Consider the following 13,232-nt stretch of genomic DNA (forward strand, 5'->3'; position numbering starts at 1 on the left):
GTTTCTATAGACTCTCCAGGGGAGTAGGGCTGGGTATCGCAGCCATGTTTCTGTATCGATTCGATTTCGATTCTTAGGTCTTTGAATCGATTAATCACGTTTCAATTCAATTGGATTCATTCCAAACCGATTCAATCCGTTCCCTTCTTGGTGCAAGGATATCCCCCAAAAGATGCTGCTGCCTATTTTTTATATAAAAATGTCAAAGGGCTTTCTAATAAGAAGGCCTAGGCCTAATTGACTATACCATATCATCTCCATCTGAGCACGCCTATGGTTCAGGATCAGGGAGATCTAAAGAAGTTGCTGGACGACAATATGAATGAAATGAGTGACTTGAAAGTATGTGTAGTAAAGTGGCAAGGACAGGGAAAGTTTTAAATGTTAATTTACAAAGTTCACCTTGCATTGAGAACCAACTACGCCACCCAGGGGAAATATTAGGAATTAGAGAAGACCTCCCTCCAGGATTACCTACACCTGCACTGCAAAAATGAAATCTTAGCACACTTATTTTTTCCTATATTCAATCTAAGTCAAAATCACCTTATAACTAGTATTATTGAACTAGAACTTCGACGATTTAGCTTAGTTGTAAGTGTAGTTTCAATTTTAGTTTAGTTTCAATTTAGTTTTAAGACATTTGTTCATTGACAAATGATCAGATTCACTCATTTTTTCACTCATTGCTTATAACAAGTAAAAATAAGTCATAATAGCACGTAATATTTTTTTTCTTTCTCGAATAACTCATTTTTCAAAAGCATTCTTTGATCATATAATTTCTTGACACCGCCTAAAACCTTGACACAGAACTGTATGTGCTGGTTTTGTTGATGCTCTTCTGACTTAGCTACACTGTATTGTTGTTCATCTTAATTTATTTTTCTATTATTTTTTTGTTACTTGTTATACTTAGGTAAGAGCGCAGTACCTTACTACTGTACATGTTTTTTTGTCATGAATAGGACAGTGAGATACATAGTTTTGATTCCTGTATGTGTCTAATGCATGTAAAGAAATGAACAATAAAGAACTTCGAATGTTAAAACCATAGCTTGTATTAGTTTTGAAGACATGTGTACAGTACAGAAATAGGAAAAATGCATACAAAGCCATGACATAAAATATTGCTCTAAACACAATGAAGCATAAATACAAAAAAAATTACACACAGAAAAATACAATGCAAAAAGTATCCTCAATGTACTCCACTTCTTTTCAGGAAATGGACTACACCTTTAGAGTTCGTCAAAAGGTTCCTCTGGGCAAAGGGTAGAAATGCAGGATCGCAGCTGTTCCACTGGGGCCTAGAAAAAAATGAGGCAGATATGTGAACAAAACAAACTCATGAAATAGGAAAGTCACTTGCAAATATTTTGTGCAACCAACAACGCAAAACCAAATACTTTTGACAGCTTAGAACAATATTGTACCACATTACACCTCTCCTTCAGTTAAATAATTGAGTTATTCCTTTCTCCAGTACTTGCTGTCGTTCTCTGAGTCTGGCAGTGCAAATTTTACCTTCAAGCTACCAATTAACATTGAATCCTATGGGTCCTGCTAGAGGAGAGAGGTAAACTTAATAATTTAACTCAAGGGGATTGTTAAAAAAAGGGCACTGTACTGCTTTAATTACACTATGTCCCTTCAGTCTCCCGGGTTCCAGTGGTGCACCTAAAGCAACCCTGCCCTGTGGCCAAAAGACACCATAGGGTCCCCACTCTCAGTCAGATGTAAAATCCCATCAGTATTCCTCCACCTTCCTTGGCCTACCGTAATATCTGATTTACATTACTTCCTGAAAAAAGAAATTTGTCCAACATAACAACCGGGAACATTTAACAACCCAAACCATTTAAACCAGCCAAACTAATCCTAACGTTCTCCACTGTTTCCAAGTCGTAATGACATGCATGAGTCGATCATAAATCATCAAAGTGAACTTATTAAAAGCACATGTTCTTATAATTTAGCATGAGACATATACACCAATGCACTATTCTGGCTTTGATCAAAAGATATCCCCCCCGCTTTCCCTGAATGGAAGACTGGGATTCAACAGGAATGCACAGGCAGGCCTCCACACCAGGGGGAGACAAAATCACTCTTCATAAGAACCAACTCAGAAAAACATTCAAACATACTTTAGGGTTCACTAAATGGGACTCGGGACCCCTAGGGGGGTTGCAGAGTCTAGAGAAGTAACTCTGCAAATAATCAACTCCACTGGTTAAGAGCTAACATAACTTTATACATTGGTTAGTAACGCAATTCACTTGTATGGTTAACTTCTCTGGAGTAAAAAAAATCAAGTAACTAACAACAAAAATGTTGTTTCGAATATGGGGGGTGGGGGGGGGTGTTTGGTTGTGGAAATATTGTAGGTCCAAAATAGGGTTGCAGCAGAGAAAATTTGGGATCCACTGCTTTAAGCAATGCTGTACGAGGAGTGACCACCTGCGTACAGATTCAAGCAGTGCAAACACAGATGCTGCAGACATATGAAAGAATCTTACTTAAAACGGTGGCCCTGATAATGAGCATAGATCATAGATAACATGAGAAGTGTCTTGGCCAGATGCATCAATACATGATACAATAGCTGCTCTGTAAACCTGAGGGAGGCACTACAGACAGTAGTGCATACAACAGGGCATTTGTGGATGCCAACTACCCTCCATATCAGATCTAATGCACAGGAATTTGAGAAAGTTTGGACACCCCTTTGGTCGGTGCCCAAACTTCAGGTTATCTCTTGTTAAGTTTTTGAAGCAGCAACTTTATTTTAACATATACTGTAGGCATGTACATAATTATGGGCACCCCAAAGACGTTACTCCCGATCTAATGCAGATCAAATGGCCTGTGGACACTTGCTACAGAGGAAGACAAGTCCCAACAGTTTGTTAGTACTGAATGGTTGCCAATTATTCTATCCGGAACACCTCCAATTCAATCTGCCTTGTACAGACAGGCTGTTTCAAATGATTTTTTATAAAGTTTTCAATAATGTTAATGTCTCAAAGTCACAAAAGATGGGAAGAGTCCTGCGTTGACAGTGTGCGCTCCCGCCTCACAGTGACAACTTGGAATTAAGGATTGCACTGGCTGTGTGTGCCTGCATGTGTGTGTACGAGTGTCTCTCTGCTGCTGGATACCAGATATACAGCTCCAGGCCACTTTATTAGAATAGCATGAAAAAATTGATTTATTTCCCTAATTCCATCAATAATGTTAAACTGTCATGGATTATAGATTCATGGCCCAGTTTTTTAACTATTCCAATCATTAAATTGTTTATTTTTACATATTTTGGTCTTCTAGCTCAAAAAAACCCCATGAATTGGGGAATTCGCATCATTAGAATATTTGTCTTCATCAAAATTCGTTTCACATCAGTGCACATCAAATCAGTTGAAATTTGGTACTTTCTACATAACATGCATTGTTCAATACTTGGTTAGGACTCTCTCTGTCTTAATAACGGCCATGATGCGTTTAACATTGAAGTCAATGGCAGAAACAGTGCATGGGAGTAATGGAAGGCCAGATATCCTTGATGCTTTGCCGTCAGCTGTTCTTGTTTGTTGACCTGGTGTCCCACACTTCACTCTTCAATATACCCGTAGATACCCATGCTACGTTTTGGTGTTAACTCACCAGTTTAATTCTAACTCACCAGAAATAAAACCCCATTCATTTTCAATGGGGTTTCATTTCTGGTGATTTTGAATTAAACTGGTGAATTAGCGACAAAACGTGGCATGGAAATCTACAGGGTATACTGAAGAGTGAAGTGTGGGACACCAGGTCAGCAAGCAAGAACAGCTGACAGCAAAGCATCAAGGATATCTGGCCTTCCATTACTCCCATGCACTGTTTCTGCCATTGACTTCAATGTTAAACGCATCATGGCCGTTATTAAGACAGAGAGTCCTAACCAAGTATGTAGAAAGTATCAAATTTCAACTGATTTGATGTGCACTGATGTGAAACGAATTTTGATAAAGAAAATTGTGATTTTATTACAATATTCTAATGATGCGAATTCCCCAATTCATGGGTTTTTTAAGCTGGAAGGCCAAATTATGTAAAAAGAAAAGCTTTAATGATTGGAATAGTTAAACAACTGGGCCATGCATCTACAATCCCTGACAGTTTAACATTATTGATGGAATTATGGAAATAAATCAACTTTTTCATGCTATTGTAATAAAGTGGCCTGGAGCTGTAGATGAATTTCTCACATTTGCAAACATTCTGCTGCGTGCAGAGACAAGAACTCCAAAATGCTAAGCGGGTAGGTGTTTAACATTGGAAGTACCATTGGAGATCTGCACAGTGTGTGATAAAAACCTGTGTCGGTAAGAACCTGTTGTCTTGTGGTGGTTTTATCTGCTTGTGTGGATTCTGTACTATTGATGACACCGTTTAGGAGAAGACACAGGTATTCTCATGTCACTCAGAATTGTAGTATGCTCCCTAAATAACACTATATTGACAATAATTGTGTAGCCAAGCGGTAGCCACTGGTTACAAGGTAGGGATGTACTGTACCATGACCCCTATAAGAATACATGTAACATGCCATGCGTAGTAAGTGTGTTTGCTATCTTTAAAAAACTGCTTACCTCTGGTACAAAAGGCATTTTGTATGAGAATGAAGTCCAGTTATTATTACTTTTGTTCTATACTCGTAAGCCCCTTTGGTCCTCACCTTCCACTTCTGCACTTGAGTAGCGATTAACTGTTCCGCGTTTGCGATGGCACTTCGGCCTTCTTGCACCGTCCTCGCCAACTCCTCATTCTCCTTCGTCAGCTTTTCCAGTTTCCTTCTCATGACGAGCTCCTGCTTTCTGTAATAAGGCATCAGGAAACTACTGATGTCCTGCTCTGGCAGGCCACTTGGACGCCTGGAACAAACCAAAAGGTCAGTGAGAATCCCCAATTATATGTCCACTGCACACTGGGTTACAACAACGATGCACAACTGGAGGACTGAACAGTATCTGCACACCTTTCCCCACATAGTTCACACCCTGCCATGTTCACTAAACATGTGAAGGTCACTAATTATTTCTTCACAATCATGTTCCTCACAGGAAATGAGCCAAAGCTAGTGAATCTCAATGTGAAAGAATAATAATTCATACAATTTTTCCCCAAGTAGAAAACTGAAAACGGGTCTAAAAAACCCAAACACCTTACATAAATCTTAATTAAAAATATATATAATCCCATGAGTCTGAATGCTGAGTAAAGCATCGATGGGTTAATTACATGTAACTTTTCATTAGCCAGTTCAGCAGGGCTCACCAGGCAGTTTCTGTGTTATCTTTGGCCGCTTCACAGAGTCTGTCCAACTCCTCCAGTTTACACTGCAGTTCACACTCCTCAATCACGATATTGATGTCCTTCTGTTCTTGGACACACACACACACACACACACACACACACACACACACACACACACACACACACACACACACACACACACACACACACACACACACACACACACACACACACAAATAAACAGTATAAAGAATCTGACAAACATCACACTTGACATGCAGGACGGTCCTAAAATTCATACGTACATAAAAATCTTAATTACTGTTGATGTATCTTCGGTATAGTACATATACCAGAGTTTTATAAAGTAGAAGTAGAAGTACTCTTACAAATGTAATTATAACACAAGTGGTATGATATTACAAAGTTGAAACCATGTAATATCATACCACTAATGTTATAATTAAGTCTGTAAAAGTACAACTTACATACAACTATGGTAAATACTGTATATTAAGAATTGAAAATCTGAATCAAATATCTGTTAACCTTATGAACTACATGTTTTCTGTTGTACATGTGAATAGCCCTTGCCTTGACACACGAGTACTTCACACAAACCTGGATATGCTCCTGAAGACTGGCAATAAACTGATGGTGGATTTGTTTTGTCGTTTGTGGGTTGTCCTTGTAGAAAGGATGGAATGACTGTGCAAATCTGTGGAAACTTGATAGCAGATCGGAAATAAATGAGGAGCGAGTTAATACACAGTGTTCCAAGTTATTGGCTACATTTTTCACTAATTTTCCTAAATAGTCAATACAAACATCATATTTTTCATCAACCATTAATAGTACAAATTAAATGTTTTTGCATAGTTAAATATCGGCAGCACAGCTTCACAACTTTCAATGAGCAGCATAGTACAACATAGTAGCCCTACATACACCTACTCTGGCCACCATCACAGTGTTTTTATAGGATGGTGACCAGAGTAGCTTGTGTAGTACTATGTAGTGCTATGGTACTCATTGAAACAGTGCTGCCTATTGCCAAATGTAATCTTTTCATGAATATTAAATGAGTTTTGATAAATACTAAATAATAAACTAATATTTCATAGTATGCCCAAAGTACAGTAAGTTTTGCAGCTACTAATGTCTATTTCTTAACACTGAAAATGGCATACATGGAGAAGATCCATTTTTCATGGATAAAAAGTGCCATTTTCCTGTTCATAATGAATACTTAGAAGAATGTATGGTGTTGGGGAGTACCAACCCATGAAAAACATGTTTGAATGGGCAGCATGAACTCAGGAAAGAAAATCAAGAAAGAAGGAAATATTGCATTACAGTACATGCATTGTAGGACAGTGCAATATTTTGGGCAGTATGCCTTATTAGCGTCCAAAAAAGCAATTTATTGCAGTACTGTGATTTACTTTAGTACATGCATATCGTAACCCATGCTATTTAATTGAAGGGCCTTTTCAGATACCAATAACCGGTGTCACAGACCCCGTATGGTAGGTATATGGCCTAATTGAGGGGCACTTTGTCAATACCAAGGAGGATAGATTTCCAGTCTGTGGTTTGTTTGTCTGTCTGTTTCATACAAGTGGAGGTTTGGGCTCCAGGGCCTCCTTTGCTTTTGGCCCTGGGCCCAACCCAGGGCCCGTTAGGCCTGTGCAGTAACCCGTCCCTGTGTAAACAACGTCTGGGAATCTCAATGAGAGAGAATTTGGGATGTGCTGGGAAAGGCTTGCACTCTGTTCAAACTCCACCACCATCATCAATATGACATCTTGGCGAGAACTTGATGTAACGCTGGGTGAAACTAAATCCAGACACTGCAAATGTATTAAAACAATGCGACACCCAAAGCCAACACCAAATGTGCGCCGTAATAAAGGTAACAGACGGTAAAACATTAGTGTGTGTAACCTTTCTTTGGTGCGACTTTTTTGGCCAGACAGTGAACAGTATAATACTCAAGTAGATGACAAATGAAATATACCTGGCGTCCGCTATCAGTCGTTGCAAACTTTTTTCCATGGCTTTGTTGAAAATCTTCAGTCTCTTTCCCTGCGACACCGACGCGTTGTTGTCAGTAGCATTCGCTGAATCCATGCTGCTAGCCTGGTCCCTTGTGCTGTCTTCTGTTTGTATATTTTGTACCGCATTATCATCCATGCTTAGAGCATCACACACAAAGTCCTTCTGCAAAGTCCAAAGTTAGTGAACAACTCTAGTAATGAATCAGGCAAAAGTTGCACAGCTCCACCATTAAACCCTCTCGCGCCAAAACAAAACTTGCGCTCCTCCGTTCTACGGCGAGTCTTGAGGTCCAAACTACAACATTTGCCGGAGGCCTGTGCCTGTGCGTGCGCATCGCGCACAGCTGACAGATTGACAGCAACTGCTCAGCCGAGTTGTCCAACGAGAGGGTCCACACTTGTGCCACTCATTCCAAATCCAAACTTGGAGACACGACAGCTGTGCCATGTGCCATTACCCTCGAGCCCTCAGCTTGAGTGTTTCTTTTCGACAAAGTACTGCGTTTCAGCCTTTCATTTCACCATGGGAATAATAACGGGGGTGTTTAGTTTCTTCTATCACTTACCACGGATTTATAAATGGCTTCTGCAGCCATATTATATCACATCATTTTTCTTATCAGTTGCCTTTCTCTTCACAAGGAAATGCCCAGGTCTGTGCGAAAACCTAACTTCGACACGAGAAGACGGGGACTCGTGCGCATTGGACTGGGTCAGTACAAGTTCGGTTCCACCAATGATAGACTCATGTCGCTGTTTTAATGACAAATACCACACTTTGTGACTTTGATCCAGTTCCGATACAGTTTCCTCGGTATAATAACATTGTTTTGTTTTCAGAGAGAGGTGGAGATCTTGATGTTTCTCAGTGCCATCATCATGATGAAGAATCGCAGAGCATGTGAGTGTGCCTGGCTGCCTGCATGTGAGTGTCAGTGGGTCTTGAACCAGAACAGTATAGGAAAGAAGATCAATCTATCTTTTGGGTATCTATTCGATACTGGATATAATGAGATAAAGACTACAATTTCTGATCACCTCATCACAAGTTATGTCTGAATGTGTCCTTTATTCAATAGCCTATCAATAGGCCTATGCAATAAAGTGCTATTCAGCTTCAACTCATTTGGGAAGGCTGTCCACAAAGTTGAGGAGTGTGTTGGAGGATTTTTCAATTGGTTGAAAAAGCCTGGCTCTCAGTCTCCGCTCTAATTCATCCCGGTGTTCTATTGGGTTCAGATTAGGACTCTGTGCAAGTCAGTCAAGTTCATCCATACCATTCTCTTGACACTTGTTAGAGTACCGTAAATTCATGTGTGAGTGAATACAAATTAGTGTATACTTTTGGCAATATAGTGCATGTTTTTTAAAAAGTATTGTCTATATTGTCCGGATGATCATGAAGACATCACCAAAAGTTTGAAGAGAATGTACACATACATCACAAGTTCTGGGCCTTTCCGTATTGAATATTGACCCAGTTCCAACACAGTTTTAATCTAGGGGTGTAATATTTATGCTGTTTGCTGTATTATTACATTTGTGTTGCAGTTACCATCGAACAGCACATTGGCAATGTTCTACTCTTCAGTAAAGTGGCAAACATCATCCTATTCTTCAGAGTGGATCTTCGTCTTGGACTAGTTTACATTGCCCTCTGTGTTGGTGAGAACTTTCCCAACTTTCTTTTTTTTTCTTCCAAACCAAGCCTATCAAAAGTTGCTTGAAAAGAAAAAAACTTTTCAAGTGGACATAATTAATGGTCATAATAATAGACATTTTTAACTATACTTTTTGGAGTGCCTTGGTGAAGAAAAGTTTTTTTTTCTTTTCAAGCAACTTTTGGACATTGAACCTTGAACCAAAGAGCACCCACAAGAATACTTTTTTCATCTTTCTAAAGGGACTGAGCACGTGTCCAAACAAGGCCTATCAAAATTTAGAAATGAGCATGATGTATACTTTCCATCACAGTCATCCTAATATGAACATCTATCTCTCAACAGTCTTCATGATAACCTGCACGGCTCCAGTTTATATGGGGCCAGAGTACATCACATACTTCACTGACAAGACAATTGAGGTAAGGGCACCACAATATGTAGACCTACAGATTGGTGAGTACAGTATGTAACAGAGGTCATCGCTTGTTCACCACTTGAACCAGCGACCTACCAGTCAACGCTCCGGTTCGGGTATGGGAGGCACAGCACGGTACCGCTAAGCTTAAGGTCCAGACTGAAAGCTCAGCAGTACCAATACTGTATGAGGCTTTGAGAGGGATGTTTACTAATGTTCTACACCAAACTCTGCCAGTTGGCATCTGTTCCATATAAACTTTTAAAAATGTTCCATTCAAGGGTTAACTTGGGATATTATGAGGAGGGCTGTGGTCTGGGGATGTGTTGAACAAGTTTTTTAGATTGCTGACAAGTGTGAAAAACATATTTACTGCTGTTGATTCCTCATAAAGCAGCATGACCTTGCATTTGTGTGCTGGGGCTCAGCTCCAGCCCAGTTTCACCCCTGAGTCCACTGATGTGCTTCTGAAACCAACCTGTCACTCCATTAGGAAGAGCTGCAGCGCGACAGCCGAATTAGATGGATTGTGGAGTTCTATGCCAACTGGTCTCCTGATTGTCAGTCTTTTGCCCCTGTCTTTGCAGAACTCTCGCTGAAGTAAGTAACACAACAGAACACATACACATGCAATGAATGCATCATTTTTGACTCTGAGCAGAATTTTACTTCATTGGTTTTCTAGTTCTAGGCATGCATGGATGTACAGTAAATGTGATTTCCCCCCCCCTCTCACAGATATCACAGTACTTTTCTGAGATTTGCGAAGATTGATGTTGGCCGGTTTGCAGAGATGGCTGAGAAGTAAGTTAGTAGCATGTATGATTATGCGTGTGTAATCAGTGTGCAATACAGTCTAAATAATGTGCTAGGAAACAATGTGCTTGTCATGTTGTGAATGTTGATCGGTTTGCAGAGGTGGCTGAGAAGTAAGAGGGTGAAAGACGTTTTCTGAGCTCAGATGTCAAGTGGAGTAACAGCAATTAATGCCCATAAATTAATTAGTAATTGGTGGTTCATGTTTCAATGAATATGCTTCCTAGATAGTAGGGGTGGTACGGTCCACAAAATTCGCGGTTCGGTCCATATCACGGTATGAAGGTCACGGTTTTCGGTTCTCTACGGTTCTCGTTTTTTTGTGTTGTTGTTTTTCTATTCATAATAAATGGTGCACTGGGAATATTAAACCATATTTATACAATTGCTATTATAAAGTGATGATGTCAAAGTTGAATTTGACCTTTTATATGTGTCTGAGAACCGCCTCTTGTGCTAACCTGTGCTTGCACTTAAGCTGTCGTCAGCTGATATCCTACATGTGGTTTTGTGTAGGCTTATAATGTGAAATGGTATTATATGCTAATGTTTTAATCAGAGAGACTGGATAAGATACTCCTAGGATCTCTGTTTTACATATTTTTATGTGCAGTACATGAACTGCGGTTTGCCACGGATTGCACGGTTCGGTTCGGTATGTATATGGATTGTACAGTTTCGGTTTTCGGTGCGGTTTGTGCCATCCCTACTAGATAGTCCACTAAAAACAAACAAACAAATAAATCCATACAATACTGAAGTGGCACTGGCTGTTGTTGCGCCGCCCTGACATGTGCTACTGCTGAAACGTCACTGACCCAAGTCAGGAGCATGTACTGTATGATTATGTGTGTACAATCAGTGTGCAATACAGTCTAAATAATGTGTAAACCAGTGGTTCCCAAACTGGGGTCAGGACGGCTAGGGGCGTCGCGGAGATAGGCCTACAGCAGGCAGGTCGCAAACAGAATGGATTTTTAAAAAATATAAAAACGGGGGAAAACACTGGTTAATAGTAAACGTAACTCCAAAAATTAGTAATAGTATTCACTTATAAGACCACGTTTTTACTATTCCTGTGAAAATCAAATAAGAGTTTAGCAATACAGTAGTAACAGATAGTAAAAGACAAATACTGGCGTTTAGAAACTGAGGTCATGAAAATATTCTAAGGTCCAAAAGGGGTTCCTGGCAGAAAAAGTTTGGGAACAACTGGTGTAAACAATGTGCTAGTCTTGTTGTGAACTTTGACCTGCTTTATGTCCACAGATATCAGGTGAAGTCTTCCGCTCTCTCCAAGCAGCTGCCCTCTCTCATCATGTACCAAGCCGGTCGCGAGGTCATGCGGCGTCCTGTGGTGGACAGCAAAGGGAGAGCCGTGTCCTGGAGCTTTACAGAGGTAGGGGAGGCCAGTGGGTTTCAAAGGAGATGCTAGGGGGCCACAGCAGGTTGGCAGGGAAAGTACAACACAACAAAATAAATAACTGAACTGAATAATTTACATAAAATAAACCGAGGAAAACAATATTCTTATTGTACTTAACAGTGTTATAATAATCTATTGTATCTCTGAACATTACACTATTATCGTTATTATTTTATACACAGTGGGATACTGCCTCACAGGCATAGACTATGGTTGTGAAAGAGGTGCACAGAAATAGTGTGGCCTTGGCTGGAAGGTACCGATATGTGGGGGGCCTTGTCATGGTAAAGTTTGGGAACCCCAAGGTTAGGCTACGATGTCTTGTAGCCCTTCCATGCAGATGGGATCAACGGCGATCCCCTTAACTAGTTACTAAAAATGCTTAACTACATCATACCACATAGGACTAACTATGGCATAACAGAGAGTGTAAAGTAACAGACTATGACATGGTCATTACCATTTTGGTGATAAGGTTATAATAGAGGCTCTGCATGAAAGGGTTAATTGCCCCAAAGGGACTATATGTGGAAAATATCCTAAATAAGATGGGTAATGTCATGAGATTCTGAAACGTTTATCAGGGTTTTGTGCACTGCTGGGCGGTAAAAGCCCATGTCTCTAAATTGGTATTCTCAAAATGGTTCCTGAAATACCTGAATGACAACTAGAAACAATCTGTTGTATGTCATAAACATACTCTGGCCTAAACTTGACATATTAACTTAAGACTTGTGATACACTCATCTCTTTATCTGGATTTCAACCTCGATGTGCAGGATAACATCATCCGTGAGTTCAACCTGAATGAACTCTACCAAAGATCCAAGAAGCTCAACAAGGGTAAAGAGGAGAACTCTGCAGAGGCGGAGGAGAAAGTTCCGGACCAGCCAGAGCCAACCGCAGAGCAGCAAGAGGATTCTGATTCCGAAACCAAAAAGGACAAATAAACAGAATAGAATAACCAACATTTTGGACTTTGAGGCCTGTACAATTGTTGAATGGTATCAGTATACATACAGAGCCAGTGGTATGATGGCTCCACTTCAATGGTTCAATATGTACCTCCCTTCATGGCCACATTACATCAAACAGGAACAACTTTCAAAAGAGGTCATGAACAGCTACAGATGTGTGGTAAAATGTAGAATAGATTAAATATAGATCTACAAAGGCATAACAAGGACCGTGCCGAGTTTTGGGTGAGTAGAGTAGTTTTGATGCTCCATTGGAAGAAAGTCTTCACGAGATCATTTAAAAGTCAGGTGTGCAATTTCTCTCCCATCCACAAATATCCTCTTTTTCATGAATATTTGCAACCACCATTAATTTCCAAAAAAGTCAAAGTACCCTGGAGCTTGTCAAGTGAGGATGGATGACCTTACTCTTGCAACTGGTATTTTCCTTCAGCAGAAAAGGACAATGATGTAGGACACACTAGATAAACCAATGTGTGGATGCACCTTAAGAGCATTTTTGTTTGAGTTAACACAATAAAACTCATTATTATATGTATTTTTGCTGCTTTTATATCAGATTACTTAACATAA

General features: G+C 39.9%; 2 protein-coding genes across 2 annotated transcripts; one reads left to right on the forward strand and one right to left on the reverse strand.

Annotated features, from left to right (window-relative positions):
- Positions 1-1,040: 1,040 nt before the first annotated feature.
- On the reverse strand, positions 1,041-7,638 carry si:dkey-6i22.5 (polyamine-modulated factor 1). Its single transcript, XM_063190667.1, has 5 exons — positions 7,322-7,638; positions 5,923-6,028; positions 5,323-5,423; positions 4,724-4,919; positions 1,041-1,310 (listed from the first exon to the last, which is right to left on the reverse strand). The coding sequence occupies exons 1-5, from the start codon at positions 7,495-7,497 to the stop codon at positions 1,242-1,244; spliced, it is 648 nt and encodes a 215-aa protein (XP_063046737.1). The 5' UTR covers positions 7,498-7,638; the 3' UTR covers positions 1,041-1,241.
- A 244-nt stretch (positions 7,639-7,882) lies between these two features.
- Positions 7,883-13,197, forward strand: LOC134440550 (thioredoxin-related transmembrane protein 2-B-like). The gene is made up of 8 exons (XM_063190666.1): positions 7,883-8,073; positions 8,202-8,262; positions 8,913-9,026; positions 9,368-9,444; positions 9,934-10,040; positions 10,179-10,244; positions 11,526-11,655; positions 12,462-13,197. The coding sequence occupies exons 1-8, from the start codon at positions 7,885-7,887 to the stop codon at positions 12,630-12,632; spliced, it is 915 nt and encodes a 304-aa protein (XP_063046736.1). The 5' UTR covers positions 7,883-7,884; the 3' UTR covers positions 12,633-13,197.
- Positions 13,198-13,232: the final 35 nt, after the last annotated feature.

This window comes from Engraulis encrasicolus, chromosome 23 (assembly GCF_034702125.1).
Source record: "Engraulis encrasicolus isolate BLACKSEA-1 chromosome 23, IST_EnEncr_1.0, whole genome shotgun sequence".
Lineage (NCBI taxonomy): Eukaryota > Metazoa > Chordata > Actinopteri > Clupeiformes > Engraulidae > Engraulis > Engraulis encrasicolus.

Bases quoted from the DNA above. Each gene is read 5' to 3' on its own strand.
- LOC134440550 (XM_063190666.1), top strand. From the start codon at position 7,885: ATGGGAATAATAACGGGGGTGTTTAGTTTCTTCTATCACTTACCACGG. The intron at 9,027-9,367 runs GTGAGAACTTTC...ATCTCTCAACAG, and splicing joins TTACATTGCCCTCTGTGTTG to TCTTCATGATAACCTGCACG. The intron at 9,445-9,933 runs GTAAGGGCACCA...TCACTCCATTAG, and splicing joins TCACTGACAAGACAATTGAG to GAAGAGCTGCAGCGCGACAG.
- si:dkey-6i22.5 (XM_063190667.1), bottom strand. From the start codon at position 7,497: ATGGATGATAATGCGGTACAAAATATACAAACAGAAGACAGCACAAGG. The intron at 6,029-7,321 runs GTATATTTCATT...TCTGCTATCAAG, and splicing joins CGACTGATAGCGGACGCCAG to TTTCCACAGATTTGCACAGT. The intron at 1,311-4,723 runs GTGAGGACCAAA...ATTTTTTTCTAG, and splicing joins CTCAAGTGCAGAAGTGGAAG to GCCCCAGTGGAACAGCTGCG.